The following is an 18535-nucleotide window of genomic DNA, read 5'->3' on the forward strand; positions in this document are numbered from 1 at the left end:
AAGCAGATTATTATATGTAATGTCTCTGAATATATATGTATATATGTGCACACACATGGGTTTGGTCTCTGCCTGTTTTTTGGATAAATATATTGTTCAATAAGTATTTACAAGCAACCAAGTAGGACATCACTTACACATTGATCTGAGCTTGGTGCCTGTGTATAGGAGTGGTCTCCACTGTATTGTACAGATGGTGTGTCTGGTTTCTGACCCTAAGTGCCTGTCAATGTTGGACTCCAATTAATCTGAGATGGTCAGGCACAGACATTTTTTTCTGGTTGTGTGCCATACAGAAATGTCAGAAAGAACTTTATATATGGACCACCACTATTCATATCTCTGATTTAAGTTGGACTTGAACCCTGCATTTCCAGATGTGGGCCTTGCAAACCACATTCCTGCAGAAACCACAGTAAACAACTGCTATTGCTAGCTGTAGGAATAAACTTTGCTCATTGCTATTCTGCGTACTCAGGATCACACCGTGTTTGTGCATCCTTTATCTCTTCAGACATTAATCACTACCGCATAGTAAAATATCTTGCATTTTACCCTGGCTACAGAGAAGTGAGCCAACCCTTCTGCTTTGTGGGTTCACACTGCAGGAATCAGTCATCCCTTTTGTCTTCTGTACACATCAAGAAATGGAGAATAGAGAGGGAGGAGAGTCTGCAGATTCGGAGACTGCTTCAACCCCACACGTCATCGTCAACAACTTCTGTTTTCATCCTTTGCATAAATGAATGACTTTCAGTGTGTACCATAGAGGACATCTGGACTGAACGAACAGGATGCACCCAGGAAAAACAGCTGCTGTACAAAGAGCTCATGGAAAGGACACTGTGGTAGCTTGGATGGACGTGATGGAGATGGGGGCTGGCCTGCAGGGCTTAATTGGTTCTGCCGTTCTGCTTGTTTGAGGAACTAACTTCTCAAAAGCACTTGGATTAACTGGGTTCATGGTATACTATTTCGGTGAAAACTACAGACATCATCTTTGAGACTCAGGTGGATGTTCTTGCCTCCCATTGTGAAGGTCCCTCCATTTTGGGAAACCTCAGAAAAGAAAGAACAAATGGCCAAGCCAGTCTACAGTGGATTATGGCGACCCTAAACGGTCTCCTCTTTGAACCTGTTTTAATTCCCTCCTTTGTAAAATACGCTTGGAGTAAATCTGGATAAGCAATTGGTCCTTCACGCCCAATGTAACTGATGCCTTTGCAGAGACAAGTGCGGATCAGTTGAAAGTGATTGTTTCAAATACCCTGTTACAGCAGCATGAAAGTGGTTGTCCTCCCTGAGGACTGTAAGGGCTTTTCTATAATCCAGCTGGGTTTGTTTTGTCTTTCTGATGTTCTAGGTGGGTATTTCGTACCAGTGAAAGATGGGAAAGATGATTCTCTGGTACCATTGGCTTAACTCTTTACAGCATCCTTAATTTTCTGTAAGCATCCTTATAGAGCTTACAGAAAATTGCCTCTTGGCTCTTGAGAGTTAGTGGAGAAAACTGTGCCCCACACAGCCATCTCGGTGAAGGCCAGCATTTAAAATCTCACCATACTACTAGACTGTGGAACGTGGGGACCTTCAACAGGCAGTTGCTTTCACTGGTCTGTAGGAGTCTTATGTCTTAGAGGAGGGGCACTTTTAAAATGCAAGTCACACTTGGTCTACTTAGTCGTGTTATAAGCTCTCTTTTGGTTACCACACTTCCGGTACCTGCATCTCTCTGAAAAAGCAATCTCTGTCTTGCAGTTAGGTGATTTCTTTGCCTCCTATCTGTCCTTGTCTGCCACAGAAAGAAAAACACTGCCAGGTACATTCTTGGTACTGAATTTCAGGTTATTTCAGGCTGTGATGCAGCCCAGAGGTTTTTTTAATCTCAAATAGAAAATAAATCCTGAAGGAAAACTTGGAGAGCTTTTAGCTTTCCCAGACTAGGGTTGGAATTGTGTGACATACAGAAGTTTAAATTGGAGAAATTGCTTGTTAGAGTAGTTGAAATGGAAACGTTTCACATAGTTGAAATAATATTGCTCAGTATCTCCCTCTCTCAAGTGTTTCCAACAAGGAGCTGAGCAAAACCATGAGTTTGCATTGCTGACTGTTTGTAGATAGCTGCATTGGTCACTTGTACAAGTACTTGAGTGCTTGTTTTCCACATGCCCTCTGCAGAGTGCTTAGCAGGAGCCCATCTTGCCTGAGCTACCGAACCGTTCTGAAATAACAGATCCTCGTATCAGGAAAGGGGATTTCCAAAGCTGGACAGCTTGAGGAACTTGAAGATCCAGAACCTGATTTTTGTTCTTAGAGAAGTCTCGTAATACAGAGTGGTAACTAACCTTTGTTTATCTGTCAGTTGTGTGGCTCTGGATGTAGTAAGAAAGGATGTAGTTGTTCAAGTCATGCAAACTTACTGATTAAGAGAGGGAATAAGGTAAATGACAAGCCCACTTGGGAGACACCACCAGTCCTAGATTGGTGGATTCTGGATGGAAGCTAGATTTAAAAAAAAAAAAAAAAAAAATTTTTTTTTAGTAAATTCTGTTTTAGAGACCACAAGAAAAACAGAGCAGGGATGGTCAATGTGCCTTGAGGAAACGGCATGTCACTAACATATAGGTATTTGGTTAGTAAGTTGAATGCAGTTATTCATGTTTCTAATCATAGTAATAATATAGTTGGAAATAATAATTGCCATTGCTGTAAGAAAGCAAATTGATTACTTTTTAATATGTTAAAATACAGTTCAAATCATCAGATGCTGCTTCCAACGAGGGGAGGTTGCTTAGGCAAAATTTGGAAGAAAAACATATAGTTCACTGATTTCTTATGCTAAGCACTCCGTGGGTAGTGTGACTAGCTGAGTATTGTGCTATATGTTATTGTGTCATGTGATAACAGCACCATGTTTTCCTGTCATTTTCACAACTTTTCCTGGCTGAAGTGATACACAAGCAACCCTGGGTAGTAATCACATTGTCCCGTTCAGTTTCAAAAGGAGAGAAGCGGACCTCATCCAGAAACTTTCCAGCAGGCTACAGTAAGCTTAACTGTCTGTTAGCCATTGTCAAATATTTTCCATACCCGCAAAAATGGCATCTATTAAAGCAATGGAATTTGTCTCAGAAATAGTGTCATTCCATTGAGTGATTTTTGTGCAATGATAATGATATTGCATCTCAGTATCATTTTGCAAAATACTTAAAGTATATATTTGGGTTCTTTTGTTGATTCTTATGGATGTGCTCATGTCTCTGTTTCCTGTTCTTTCTTGGGTAGCTGACCATGGCTCAGGAGACATAATGTTTCAGAAAAAGAGTCAGCATTCTAGAAGGGTTATTTAAATTAATTAGCTCAGGTTTTTCTGGTATTATTCTGAAATGCTTGAATCCACTGTAAGCTTTGAATACCCAGCTGTGGTGAGTTCAGTGAGTGTGCTGCAGTCTGGCTCATGTCCAAATCAAAATGAGTTTGAGATTAATGTGCTCAGTTAAATTCAGTACAGGCTTCACCACGATGAATTGAGAGGCTTCCTCTGTGTCAAGGGCAGGGTTAATCAAAATCCTTTGTAACTCAATAGCTTACCAGGGGAGCTTAACACAAAATATTGACATTTTAAAAGCCTCAGCCAAACCCCATTGAAGTTAGGGAGACCCTTTGCAGCCTGGAGAGTGTGCTGGACCAAGTCATGAGGGCTGTGCAGTCTTCCACACTTTGTTAATATCTTTATTTTAAAGTTTTTGGAGTATCATAGAAAGCCAGAGCAATGCTAGGGAGAATTTCTGCCACTTTGTCATGATGAAAGGGAGCAAGTGTGCTTTTGCTTTTAGTCTGAATAGGTAAGAGATGCAAAACTAAATAATTTCCTTCCTTTGACACATTTTCTGTATCTCTTCTTCATGTCTAGGAACCTGTTATTAAATATAACTAAGCCTCAGGACAGCTTACGTGGGTCAGCACAAAACCAATTTAGTTCTGCCCCTTTTGCAAAGATGCCGTTGCCCATAAGCTTATTGGAAGCAGAAATTTCTTCTCATGAGAGTCCAAAAGATTTGTGAAAGCACCAACATTTTCAGCCCTCTAGACAAAAATGGAACACTTCTTTTGGAGACTTTCTCCAGTGAAATTTAAACTAGGGTTGCTATTTTATTAGTGTTAGCCTGCAGGGTCTGAAAACTGGTTTATACTGTTACTATGCAGACATTGAAATAGAAGCATTACAACCTCTCTAGGCTATTTGTAAGACTTGTTAGAAATGTGTTAGCCAAAATCATAAGCCTTGTTTTTACTCTGAAGTTATGAACCGTGCACAGTGTTATTAAAACCCTGCAGTTTGCATGGAAGTCTTTTTGTTAGGATTTGCGTTTTAGTGTTCCTTTGACTGATTGACCACAAATCAGTTTCTAAAGTCCCATTGTGTCAAGCAGCTTTTACTAAACTTGTGGAGAAGTAGAATATATTCTCATTAACTGTAGTGTAAATAGGAGCTTTAGTGACAGACTTGTTAGAAAAATCCAGCACTGGGCAGGCTTGTGAAGCACAGCTGGCTTGCTTGGATCTTTTTGACTCTGCAGATTTGTTTTATTAATGTCAACTGTAATGTCAAATAACTCAACTTCTCGGCTTCTTTGAGTCCAGCAGAACTCTTAATGAAGTAAAACAAAGAGGAGCTAGGTGGCTTACTACAGCATCTTTCTGGCCTTGCTTCATGTCTGATAACTTTCAATTTTGCTTAAAAAAATCTATGAAATTTTCTCTGCTTCTCCCTACAATCCTCCTTTTTCATGCCAAGGAATGCTTGTTTTAAAAGGTTTTTGGCATCCCTGTGGTTTGGTGCTAACAGCAGGGCTCAGGGAACTAACACAGCCTGTCGAAGAGCTTCCCAATGTCTCCGTGGTTCTTCTCAGGAGGTTTTGTGGGCCTCTAGCCGTGGCAGACCTTCCTGCACGGGTCTAGCTTGCCAAGCTTGCAATCAGCAACCTCCCATCCCGAATGCGTGTAACCCTGTCCTTGGCCCGGCTGCGGTGCCTGGCGCCAGCTGTCCGCCTGCCTCCTGCCAAGCTGGACTCACAAACATTTTCATTTCTGACAAAAAGGCAACTGTTTGGAGGAGTTGTTGTCTTGCTTGGTGCTCCTAATCCCTAGAATAACTGCTGTGACAAGCATAGTAACCATCTGCAGCAAGACTGATACATTGGTGCCTTTCAAGTGCAGTAATCGCACAACCCCCTAAGCCTACTTTTCTTTTTTTCTTTTTTTCTTTTAAAACTTTTCAAAAGCAAGATGGGGAGTTGGAAGCTCAAGTCCTGGACAAGTCAAGAGGAGCTATAGTTCCTAAGACACATTTGAAAATCCTACTTTTAAATGTTGGAGGAGTATCTCACCCTCTTTAGCTATTTATTTTATGTTTTAAATCATACATTAAGCCCCACAAGTTCATTTTAGACATCCTGATCATTTGGAGAATATATGCCCAGTTTTGCCCAACATTCCCAGCCTTAGAGAGGTTTGGATTGCACAGCTTAAAAATGAAATGGTAAGAGGAGGCTTATGTCTGACCACATCTGTGCAAACTGTAATGAGCACTAAACACAGGGACTGAAATCTGGTTGGTTGCAGAAGCAGGGACTGGGCATTCATTACTTTTCACTTTCACTAGATACTGTTCTGTGTGGTTACCCTTCTTTTTTCTGAAGCAAGCTGTTGTAGTATCCAGTGCACTAGGATGTAGTGCAGGGTTTAGGCAGGCTTTTTTGTATTTTGGGGACATGTCCACCCTGTGGATTTATGTCCTCATGTATCTGCAGCAGTGCAAATGTAGTAATAGATGTACTGCACTATTTGTTCTTATTGCCTCACTCAGTTTTATATCAGAAAATTCCTATTTGATATCAATGCAGAGTCTATGTTCTAGATTTGCATTTTTTGAGCTGCTTTCTTGACATGGAAAAATCCCATGGGATTTTGATTTACACTGAAAAATTCCTGGTATAAAGTGTATTTTTATAATGCTAAAAGTAATCGTTACGTTCTTGTTACTGACTCTTAAGATAGGCCATGCTGCTTAAAGGAAAACTGCATTGTTTAGATGTGACAAATTAGCTAAAGGAGCAAAATCTATATTAAAGTGTCTGTCACTCTGTCAAACTTATTTGACCATTTCTCTGGGTATTTGAAAAAAGATAAACAGGAACTGTGATTGCAGTACAGACAGATGGCATCATAAATACATCATGGAAATTAGCCAAGCTCCAGCACGTGAGGCAGACCGTGACAGTCCAACCCCTGGAGCTCTGTTGCCCTGCACCAGAATGCAGCTGCAGAGGGCACTTGTGCAGGCCCATGGTGGGAGTATTTCGTAGCTCACATCTTCCCGGTTGCTCAAACCACCTATCCCGCAGCTGCGGGAACAATGGCACATATCTGCTTTCATGCTACATCTGGGAAGAAACAGGCTTCTTGTGTAACAGTGAAAAAATTAATTTCAAATTTGCTTTCTCTTCTTATGTAGAGTAAGAAAAGCAAAGTTTCCTGGGCAGAGGGACAGAGTGGAGAAGGGTTTAATTGCTTTATTTGAATAAACCATGACAACATTTAAATTTTTTAACTCTATGAGAACTTCAGTATGAAATATTGTTTTGAAACAAGAGATGGAAAGGGTTTGCTCGTAAAATCAAATCTCATGTTTCACCCTCCTGGTAGCACCTCTCTGCCTTTTTTCCCTGCCTTTTCGAACAAGATTTAGCTCTCAGTGGTCATGCTTCTTTCTGCCCACCAGCTGGCAGGAGGTAGGCAGGAAATGCCCATTTGTCAGTGCCTCCTCGGCATGATGCTTGTCACCTACCTTCTTCCATCAAAAGAAGAATTATTTTTATGATACTGACAAAGTAGGATGGTCAAGCAGTTAGATAGTGATTGATTCATGCAGCTTCCAATGTAAGCTGCTTGCAAGACAGCTGGCAAGTCTGGAGGTCATGTTTCTTTTCATATTTTTCTTTTCTTTTTTCCTTCTGTTTTTTTTGTCATTTTACTACCTTAATTTTCATTCCTTGCTTTTTAGTAAACAAATTCCATGGAGAACCCCACTCAATGCAGTGTTTTGTTATGCACAGAAACTCGAAGATATGTAAATAGTGCTAACAAAGGGGTGCCACCCCTGCCTCTGAGGGCTGCTGCCTCTGTCACATCTGTGCCATATTGTAGCACTCAGTTGGTTCCCCGAATTGTTCCTAAGGGCAGTGGAGGGACACTATAGGGAGTGGTAGATTGAAAATCTCAAGCTAGGCAGGTTAGAGAGCAGGAAAGACCAGGGAAGGCACACACTGAAGTTGTGAGAGGAGGTGTTCAGCAAGACTCTTCACTGAATGGGGTCAAGGGTTCAGGGCATGCAGCTGCTCAAAGCCTGGAAAGTGCTAAACCAAAGCATCACAGAGAAGCTGAAGTGCAGCAGATGAAGCTGTTTGAACCGTAGCTGCTCCAGTCAATTGACCTTTGGACCTGACCTCATGGCCCTTGCAAACAAAACCCGGGTTCCAAATAAAACCCAGTGGAGGTCATCGTTGGGTCCACCATTGCTTCCAACAGGGGGTAACGTTTGCAGCTGCTGGTTGACAAATGGTTACATTTATCAGCATGGAATCAGCTGTAACAGGTTTATTGCTCTGGCTGATAAACTTGATAAGCTTTATGCATTTGATTGAGTAGCTCATGTATGTTCTGCTCATTTGGCTGGACCCTGGACAAGCAAGTGGTGGTTTGATCAAATGCCCAGGAGAAGTGATCAGAGTCTGAGGGATGAGTTTGACAGAATCTCCCTTGTATACAAGGTGGTCAGAAGTATCTGTTTGCTTTAATATCTGCGTGAGATCGGTGTGCCCTGCAGCGGGAACTGTCTTTAATGCTACTTGAAAGTGGGAAACTTACTTTACGACCCAAGAAGTGCAAATCAGCTAATTAATTAATGAAAAACTGATAATTTGCATGGTATTTTAAGACAAAAAGCATTGAAAATACTTGTGCATTTACTACTAATTCAGGGATAGCATTACTGCATTTGAACAAGTAATTGGGGGCACCTTAAAAAAACCATTGAACTCTTCTGTCCTACAAATTTTGGGCATTGTTCTGCTTCTTACCTGGACAAATCCTGCTGGCTTCAGTAGGAGCAATGTTTGCCCAAGAACGTTAATTTAGGTGTTTGGTGAAGACATACTTGAACAGTCAGGTTTTGTTTTCATATGTCACAAACAACTTGTCTTGTTTTTTATAAATACAAATTACTGGCTCTGTATTTGGTTTTGAATAAATGAAATGATTACCTAAAATGTTTGGGTTTATTTTTAAATTAATTGCAGTTTTCCATTAAGAGCAAACGCTTCTAAAGTCCCCTGGATTCACACAGAATATCTTGCCTGTGTTGCATAGAAACCCAGCTAGAAGGGAGACAGTTGCTGGGAGTGTGGTGGTGTAGAGCAGCAGAAGCTTTGGGGATGGGCCTGGGGAGTGCTCTTCAGTCTCTTGGTTCTGCATGTTACCAGATCCTGCTTGAAGCTTGATGTATTTTGTGCAAAGTAGAAAGAACTGTATAAATGAGTGATTAGAATGACTCTACTATATGAGACACGTTGAATTTTATGCCGCAGCTGGAGAAACTTATCCTTAATTGAAGCTGTGGGCAATTGTATGTCATTTTTCATTTAACATTCTCCCTCATCCCTACACCCCCCACCCCAACCAAAATCCTTCGTGGAGTCAGATTGTTGCTGTAGCCTTTGTGAACCCCTCTCTTCTAATGTTTAATCAAGTGCTGAAAAGAGAAATTTACAGACTATTTAAAATGTGGAAAAATTGCTTCCCAATATTTTTGACAGAGAGAGACTGAGAACACACAGCATTGAATCATCAGGAAAATTGAAGATTTCCCCTGAACAACATTGGGATTTTACAGCAGAGGACTTGAAAGACCTTGGAGAAATTGGACGAGGCGCTTATGGTTCTGTCAACAAAATGGTCCACAAACCAAGTGGGCAAATTATGGCAGTTAAAGTAGGTGATGCCCATACTTACATTTGTACTTCAGTCCATTAGGGATGAAATGTGCTGGAGAATTAATTTTCTTCTATCTAGCACCCATCTACTGCTCTTTTCTATTTATTTCCAGTGTAAAGGCTGCTATTTGCTGAAAATGCATTGTATAATGGGCATATTGTCAAGTGATTTGTGACGCTCTCATAATTGCTTGTGCCCTTTTGAAAATGCCTATCAGGAACCTACTGTTTTGAGGGGATCACATGTCTCTGAAGACTGATAATGGGGCATGGGCCTTTCACCTCTGGGTCACTGGTTCAGATACAGCCTAGGTTGGTGGTAGGCACAAGTTGACATCTAACAGCTTCTTGGTGTCTTTTGTGAAATAATGTAGTGAATTAAAATTTGCTTTTTATGTAAGCATGTGCCATGGTGTAGCCTCACCAGGAGGAGCTGGAATGGCGCAGACATCTTCTAGGGAACGTTTTGCTCTTGCTAATGTATGATGGAGTGTCTTTGCTTTGTGCTTACTATGCTGGACCTTCTCTGGAGATGGAAAGCATAGCAGTTTTCTGGACTGTCCATTTTGTACCTTATGCTACCCAAAACCTCACCTTAAAACCACAAACAATATGCAACCTCATTCCCTAGGTGAGCAATATAGAGTAATCTTCGTCTTGCCGCAGCAGTGCTGCTCACTGGGCATCTATGAGGAGCTGCTTGTCCATCAAGCTGGGTGAGGTGGGCAGTAGCCATTCCTTCTCTCTCTCTCTCTCCCCCCCCCTTTGCTTGCTGCTAGCTAATGACATCAGTCTTTTAACTCTTTTGATGATATCAACTGTAAGTTCTCCCATGGCTCCCACGAAAGAATAAAAGTGAGCTGTGTAGGAGTCTGTGTTGCTTTCTTTTCCAACTCTCTCTGTCTTCTTTGAATATTCCTTGATCTGGTCTGGAAATGTTTACTCTTGCTGGTGTCGTGTGCTGGGTAGACATGTCTCGGCCCCAGCTGTAGCTGCTGTGAATGTATTTCATACTTGTTTTGTAGTGTGTGTTACTGGAGTATCCACCATCCTTTGATTTTCTCCAGTAAATATTGACTTCCTTACAGTGGTGGGATCAGTGGCCAGGTCTCAGTGTTTTGAATCACCATGCAGTGGTGTTTCAACCTGGTTTTGAATCCCTAAAAGTCTGCAGTGGAGCTAGAGGGTGCCTGTAGCTAAAGGCTTGTTTCTCTTAGGTGCCTTTGGTGGAACTTGTAGATGGAGTTTGCAGAGGACAGGTTGAAAACCACTGATGTAGTGAAGCGATGCCTGGGCACTCCCAGCTTCTCAAACCTAAGGTGTGTGACCTGAGTAACTATAGTTTTTTTACTATAATCATAGTCATGGGTAAGAAAAAGGTATACCTATAGCTGAGTGGCTTTGTTATATGAAGCTCTGCAGCAGGTACAGCTGTGCCAAGAAGAGTGATTTGCTGAATTAGCTAACGTCACTGAGAAGGAGATGTGTCTGCTAGCACAGAAACTCTGTTGTCCCAGACTTGTGTTTGCACAAGGGATGTTCAGTATCGTAGGATAATCTTGTCAGCGTCAAGGGTCTGTGATGCAGGTACAGCTCCCATGTGAGAGGCAGAAGTCACCAATGCCATGCTCTTGAAGCATGTGCAGTTGGAAGTTACATTGCACAGTCTGTTGAGCTGGCTTTCCCAAGGGAAGAGAGATGGTCTGAGCCCCAGGGGGGTGCTGGGCTTGGGGGCTCACTTTTAAACAATGAAACCTAATGTGTACAGTGTCTAAACTTTGAACTGTCAAAGTTGTGGGCTGGGATGATGCCACCTTTACTCTGAAAAGAGAAAAGGGCCCTTGGGCAGGCATGGCTAGGCCTGCAGGAGAAGGAAGGTTGGAGGGTCTGGGCAACTGCATCATTTCTAAAATATCAGTTGCAAGGGTCTGTTCTGTTTGTCCCAGTGGGGATAAAACATGAAATTGAGCAAAGGAAGACCTGCGGGTGGAACAGTAAGCGAGGTCTCCAAGGCAGCAGCAACTATTCCACAGCTTGCATGGTGCAGTTATTTGAGGTTAGGTTTCAGGACAGGACTGAGCTTGGACTAGCAACTAATTCATCCCAAACTACTCAGCCTTTTCTTTCTCAGATTGCTGTTTCTTTTCAGGCAGCCGAGGTTGTGCATTAATCTTCCTGCTCCTGCTCTGTCTAAATCTGCCCTGTGGGCCATCCGTGTTTGGGGCTGTCTCTTGTCTCCCTCAAGCCTGTGGTGTCCTGACAGCTTGCAGAGCTGTTGCCTTCTGAAGCCCCAGCTCCCCACCTGCATTCAGGGAAACCAGCTGCTCTCCACTGTCTCTCCTTGCTCCACAGGCAGGAACTCGTTTTCTTCTCATTTAGCATAATGCCCTTCTGTAAGAGAAGGTTGAGGAGATTTAGAAGGGGGATGGTGGTTTGAGAAGAAAACATGTCAGTCTAGTAATTTGAGGTCTTGGCTATGATCTCAATGACACCTGCTTGCAACTCTGTGGTGTGGCACCATGCTGTGTGCAGGGCATCAGGAATGCTGCCCTGCAACTAGCTGGATTGAGGAGCCAGTGTTTCTGGTTACTTGGTGATGCTGCTGTCCCTGTCCTGTGCTTCCCAAGAGCAACATCAGCGCAGCAGGCAAATCATCCTTGGAAGGACATTCAGCAGTAGCCAGTAGGTTTATGGAGGTCACTAGCCAAAAGTTGTTGTCTGTTCTGTACTGATGAATGAAACACAGAGATGACTCCAGAAGCTGCTAATTAGATGGAGGGAAAATTGGTATGGGGGCCTCCCCCGGCTGCTTCTCCATCCTTCTCCACCAGTACCCAAATTTCCACTACCACTGCTGCAAATTTCCAGCACAGGCAGGGATCTTCCTACCCCACTTCTGAAAGGGCCAAGTCTTGTTTGCAGCTACAGGCTGCATCCCTTGTGGCTTGTCAGCCCCTTCTGTCGCAGACAGATTCAAATCCTCTTTGCTCTGCAAGTGTGCTGCAGTTACATTGTAAAGAGTGGGTGAAACCTTGCTCTTCCCCCGTGATGGAGTCTTCCTCTGGTGGATCCCAGCACCTGCTGTGCTAAGGCAGCCTGGTGCCTCTGGGCACTCATGCTGCGCACCTCTCAGCCTGCACAGATGCAGCTGCTGGAGTGTACCCTCAAATCCCATTTCCAGCTCCTTCCTCTGGCTTTTTCTAGCCTGTCATGCCTTTGCACAAGGAACAGTCTTTGGTTCCTTGAAGTGTGGTTTAGCTTAGCCTTCTGCTTTCACCAGTGCCACAGAGCACCCTGAGTTCCCTCAGCACAGCCTTTTTGCTATGCTTCCTGTCTATATTTCTTACCACTGCAGGAAAATAATTCCTGAGTGCTGAAATATCGCCGAAATAACTTGACATCTGCAGGTGGAGGCACCACTTTCTTTTATTTTTCCCTTTTATGCTTTTTGGCCTCATCAGCCAATGTATGGATCCTGGCAGATGTAATCCTGGCACCTTTAATGAGGTAATGAGGGTGTCTAGCTACTCACATGGGCAGGGCTGCCAGGCCCCTGAATGAGTCAGAAAGCTTTCATCTGTGCTTGAGCATCAACGGTGAAGGAGGAAAATGAGCCTTGTCGTGTTGCTGGCATGAAACCACTCCAGCAAAGCTTTGGCTGGCAGAGCATTGCTGTGGAGAGGCTCAGATGATGTTGTCCCCAGTCCTGCTCCTTCCTCTCCTTCAGCCTTTGTCATTCTGTGCCTCTATGAATACCTATTTAAATAATAAAAAGACGTAAGACATTATATGCCTCTTCAGGAACAGGCTGGAGTAGCTGCAGGAGCAGGGACCTTATGCCTGTGAGGCTGCCAACTGCAGCAGGTTGGTTTTGGAGGCAGACAGTTGCCATCTTTGCTGCGATGCTTTTGCATCCCTTACCTGTTCTGCCCTAGGGAGCCTCTTCCTAGAGCCATCAGGAAGAGGGGAAGAGGATAAAGGAAAGAGGAATCCAACTCAGAGGATTTGTATTCAAACCTTCCTCATATTTGCCCCTGGAAAATGTTGTGTTATGTTTTCCAAATCTTAATGAAAGACAATCCTCTTATTCATTATGTCCCTTCTTCTCTCCGATCTTCCTAGAGATGCAAAGTCCCTGTTTGCTCTGGGTCAGCTGGCATTGCGGTTTTCCTCTCACTGAAAAAAAACCCTATTCATTTTCTTGAGGATTTATTGGCATATAAAGTCAAGACTCTACCAGGTGGGAAAGAGAACAGGCCAATTTTGTCCAGTGCAAGCTCTGTCTCTGCAAATTCACGATTGCAAGGCTGGTTTGTACATTAACTCCTCACCTCCTTGGCATGCTTCTGTTCTGGGGTCCTCATTTTCCTTGAAGACGACCTGCCCTGGCCAGCATTTGCCTGCAGCACCAGCTCTCTGTGATATTGCCTGGTCCGGCTTCCAATTTTACCCAGTATCCTTTGACTTTGTTTCTGGTTTCTTATTTTCTCTTTAGTCTGTTTTTGCCCAGTCTGTGGCAGTTCATAAGTGACTTGTGAATAATCTCCTGGGCTTCTTTGCTCTGCAGAGAGCCCTGGTCCATTCTCAGGACCCGCTCCACTGCCGTCACTCCTGGTTTTATGCCAGAGGTTTCACAGTATGTACTGTTCTCCAACTCTATTTTGTCTTTGCCCTCCAGCATCACTACGTGTTGTTGTCCCAGCTGCTCTGGGAGTTGTGCATCTTGTTTCATGACGGTACTACAAATTCAAGGAACAGGACTGTCTTTGGCACATTGGAGGAACCATAGAGAAGCCCCATTTTATTTGGGTCAAATGGTTTTCTTGGGAAGCTCATCCAGCAGCTGGGAGGTTTCTTTCTGTCCTGGGGTTTTCCTCTGGTGTTTGTGATAGTTCACACAAAAAAGGGTCTTTAAAGACCCTTTAAAGATCTTTGGCATACTTGTTTTTTTCAAACTGGTATAAAAATACATAAATGAAAAAAAGCCCAAACTGGAATGAAAGCTGGGGAGCGTTCTCCCTGTTGGAGCGGGACGCTCTGCTTTTACTTAAATAGTGTACCTGGTGTGAGTTTTATTAGCCAGCGTACTTAAAAAGGCCTCTTGAAGGCTAGGAAAGTTTCTTGTTTGAAGAGTTCACAAGGTAAATAAGTGAATATTTAAAACAGCCAACCTTTAATCTGTTAGGTAGCACCTGTGTGGGTCAGGAGCCTGAGCATGGCAGTGGTGTTCTGAGCCCGCAGGAGGCTGGCAGGAGCCCTCCCCTCCCACTCCTCTCCCCTTTAGCACCCCTAGCCCCAGGGGGCTGGGCAGGCCCTTTCTGCTCCACAGCAGGGAGTGCCTCCGACATTTGTGGTTCAGTATTAGCAGCTTCTGCCAATTTCTTTTCAGCCAGTTCACTGGCTGAAAAATACAGCATCAAGAGGTGAGTAGAGTGGTTTGTGCTTCAGCTGACCTTCAGGTGTTTTGTGGCCCCATGGAAATGTCTTGCACCTCTTTTTAATTTAATTATTTTTCTGTCAGAAATAGTTACACCTAGGAGAGTAAACCAGCTGGGGAGAGGGCATTTTTGTCCACAATCCTTGTGTTCGGTTTTCCTTCACTCCAAAAGACATAGTGATTTTCAGCCATATACCAGAATTTTCCGTATCTTCTGATATCTACTGGATAAATCAGCCTAGCTGATTTAGTCCCACTCTGCAATATTGCGTAGTCTAGTCTCCAGTTCCAACCAATGTCCTCAGATATTGTTGTTGGTTTCTTGTTTTCTCTTTAGTCTAGCAGTATTTTTGACCAGACTACAGGTGGTCTTCCACCACTTCTACTCTAAACTTGTCCTAAGAAAATGAGAAGAAATTTCAAGATCAATTGGGTAATCGGAGAAGCTGGCTAAGGCACTGTTTAGAGATACATAAAATTCAGCAGGATGTCAAACCTATGAGGTGTCCATAAAAGATCCCTGTTCTTCCTGGAGACGCCAGTAGGCTGTGGAGCAATTTCTTGTTCAGAGCACAGTGCTTCTTTCACATCATTTTGCCTTGTAGTCAGTGCTTACTGTCTCATCCATAGCTTTAAAACAGATGTTCATGTCTTTGGCTTTCACAGGTTTTCTCTGATGGCAGTCTCACAGTTGAAATAGATTGCGAAATATCAGGTATCCCTGAGAGCAGAAATTCAGCATTTATTTATACCTCCATCCTTACCTGGATGCCTGATAGCCCATGAAAGCCCACCAAAATGATGCTTTAGTGTATTAAGCTCAGTCAAGGGGCAAGTTTCTCTGTCCTTCCGATTTCCTGTATGGCTTCTGAAGAGAAGTCTTGGGGCATTTTGCAAGCTGGCTTTATTGCAAATCATCATTTCCATTCTTCGCACAGTTAGGTACCCTCACCCAGGTTGACTCCTTATGGTTTATTGTGCAGAATTTTCTCTTTCACTCATCTGTTTGGATAGCTGGCTGAGAGTTGGGGAAACCAGTGCTCCAAGCCCTGCTGGTAGTACACTGGAAAATGAGTGAATGGGTAAGGGCTAAAAGGAAATGGTGAGAAAGAGTGAGAACCTTATTATAGGAAGGAGGTGGGAAACTGGTTGTGAAGTGGAAGACCTGACGTACTTCTGTCAGGAGTAAATGTGTTTCGGATGGGTAGGTAAATACTCTTGTCCTTGGCAGTGAGTGGGCAAACCCCCTTTTTCCTGCTGGTTTGGTGCCCTCTGTCCCTGCCATCCCCAGGGAGCACCAGCCCTCTGGTGACACTGTCAAGCACTGCTGTGCTGTGCTTTCTGCTGAGGACACGTGTGAACCCTGTACGCAGGACAGCACTGTGTTGACTTTTGACAAGGAGCTATTTTTCAGTTTGGTGTTTAGAGCTTTTTTTTTCTTTTTTCTTTTCTTTTCTTTCCTTTTCTTTTTTTAACTGGTTGCTACCCACTGCACCTGAATCTTTTCATGTGTATATTGGGGCTGGCTTGTATCTCTTCTGTTTTGGGTCTGGTTTCTGGGATCTGTCTGGCTTTGAGAGTGGCCCAATCTACAGCATAGCTTATCCTTTTGCTGTTTATGCTGCCCAGGGCATAGCTTTCAGAACTCTTGTTCCTGATACCAGAAAGCTTTGTCCTAACCTGGGTTTGTATTAAAAGGGCTGGAGAATTTTCTTCTGGAGGTTTAGGTTGGATATTAGGAAAAATTTCTTCACGGAAGGGGTAGTCAAGCATTGGAACAGGCTGCCCAGAGAGGTGGTGGAGTCACCATCCCTGGAAGTGTTCAAAAAATGGGTAGATGTGGCACTTTGGGACATGGTTTAGTCTAGTCTACCCTTGATTGGTTTAGTGTGGACTTGGTAGTGTAGGTTAATGGTTGGACTGGATGATCTTAAAGGTCTTTTCCAACCTAAACGATTCTATGATTCTATGACTCTATGATTTTGATGCAGTTTAAGTTTGAGGCCAACAAGGCACTGTTAAAAACAAGACTTCCCATAAGCCTCTACTACAAAACCCACTTTCTCCTTACCTGGCTTGTTTGGCCATGTCAGTGACTACATGTAGGCTGAGATGTAAGACCTGAAGTGACGTCAGACCTGTACATCCCTGTCTTAAGCGGTGCCTTCAGGCTGCTGCCTCACTTTGTGTCTTCCTTCCCTGCCATCTCCCATGTTCTTGGGGGAGTCTGTCTGTGGGAGCTGTTGTAGTGTTTTGCACTCTGCCTTGGAGTTAGGTAGCAGATCGTCATTGCAGCTCACGTGTTACTTGTGTAGTGGCTGCTGTTGACTTCAGTCACTGTTTGCTGTTTCTTCCTTGTTTTGCTAGTGAATGCTTGTCCCTTAGCTGGTCAGTTGGGACCACTGGCATGCCGCAGGCTCCCTGGTGTGCTCCAGCTAAACAAAGCCACCTTTTCCAGCCTGGGCTGACCCCAGCTCAGCACTGTGCTGCATGCTGTCCCTGATAGTTTTCCCCTCCTCTTGAATTTGCCAGCCTCCAGTCTCCAGAAACATTCAAGGTGAGGTTTGATGGGGCTCTGAGCAACCTGATCTAGGTAAACATGTCCCTGCTCAGTGCAGGGGGGTTGGGCTAGATGATCTCTAAAGGTCCCTTCCAACCCAAAGCATTCTATGATTCTGTAATTCCAGCACTCTTGTAATGAGACCTCCCAGTCTTGCATCATGTCCTTACCTTCACTCCCTGAAGCAGTGTTTGTTGGGGACTCCATGCTGGCTTCTCAAGGTGTCCTTTGGCTCCTGTGTCTGCCTGGATGCTCTGCATTATAGCCAACCTACTGTCCATCCTCTGGGTCCTCTGCCTGCCCTTTCTCTTTCTTCCTGGGGAGATTGTGTTTGGGAAAAGGAGGCATCTTTGGGTTCAGTGTTGTTCTGGGGTGCCTTTAAAATTGCCTCCTCCATACAACATGCATTTCACGTGCTTTCCAGAGTTGGAGAAGTAACAGCAGAGAAGGAAGTGTCAGAGGTGGGAGGAGATGCTTTCAGGGGAAGTTGTGGAGTTTGAGGAGCATGCTGCAGGGATGGCTGTGACAGGATTGTGCAGATGCAGGGAGAATGCAGAGTGGGGCTGGGAGACTCCAGGTGACCAGGAAAGAGGCTTTTTGGAGACAGAGAGAGGTGGAGTTGGCACAGAAGGAAGATGTGAGTTACAGTATGGAAAAAAGCGCCTCACCAAAGAGGCGAACTTCTCAGAGGAGTGGGTAGCATCTCAGTGAGAGACTAAACTGTTCCTCATAGGTCCTGCCATGGTGGCTTTGACATCCATCGTCTTCTATCAGGGTCAGAGCAATGGCGTTATCATTTCACGTGGTGCTGATGGTATGCCACCTAGAAAGTGACATTCAATCTGCTCAGCCTTTGATATCTCAGCAGGGGGTTGTAAAGGTTTATATGGTGTAGACATAAGACAAAGAAATAATAAAACTTGTCAGCCTTTCTTCAGTGATGTGACTGAACTTCTGTGAAACAGACTTGAACCAGTGACCTAGAGGTGAAGATTTTTAGTTTCACGACTAGTCTGTTGAGCCATCTTCTTGCTCTGTTTACAACTACAAAATCCCACCCACTCAGTGGCATTGCAGGGTGTGGACGTTACAGACTGTGGGTATGCTGGGCAAGTCTCTTGACAGTTTTCCCAAGTACTCTAGAATTCACTGGGAGGGAAAAGGGCAATACGAACATGACAATTACCGGTCTAGGCCAAACTAGAGCTACTAGAACATTAAGAATGAATGGTGAATTACCAAAATATCAGGATACACTAAAGGTAAGGAAAATTAGAGTGTCAATACTGTCCTCATTTTGTGCGGGTCATCACAAAATAGTCTTAAGGTACATAATCATGCACTGTTTCTCAAATGGTGCAATATGAATGGCCAACCTTGAAAGTACCTTCATATTCTTAGCCTTGTGCTTGATAACGTGTGTGGTCTTGATGCCACCAGCAGTTGCTCACAAGGCAGTAGTGTTGGTGGGAGTGAGTGCTGGTT

At 43.8% G+C, this 18535-nt stretch overlaps 1 protein-coding gene across 3 annotated transcripts in view; it reads left to right on the forward strand.

Annotated features, from left to right (window-relative positions):
• MAP2K4 (mitogen-activated protein kinase kinase 4) overlaps positions 1-18535 on the forward strand; it is a 101329-nt gene that overhangs the window by 44522 nt on the left and 38272 nt on the right. For all 3 annotated transcript variants that reach the window (XM_075719466.1, XM_075719467.1, XM_075719469.1), the window contains one exon: positions 8877-9051. In XM_075719466.1, the coding sequence (XP_075575581.1) occupies positions 8877-9051 (175 nt within the window). The remainder of the gene's footprint in view (positions 1-8876; positions 9052-18535) is intronic.

This window comes from Pelecanus crispus, chromosome 12 (assembly GCF_030463565.1).
Source record: "Pelecanus crispus isolate bPelCri1 chromosome 12, bPelCri1.pri, whole genome shotgun sequence".
In the NCBI taxonomy this organism is placed as follows: domain Eukaryota; kingdom Metazoa; phylum Chordata; class Aves; order Pelecaniformes; family Pelecanidae; genus Pelecanus; species Pelecanus crispus.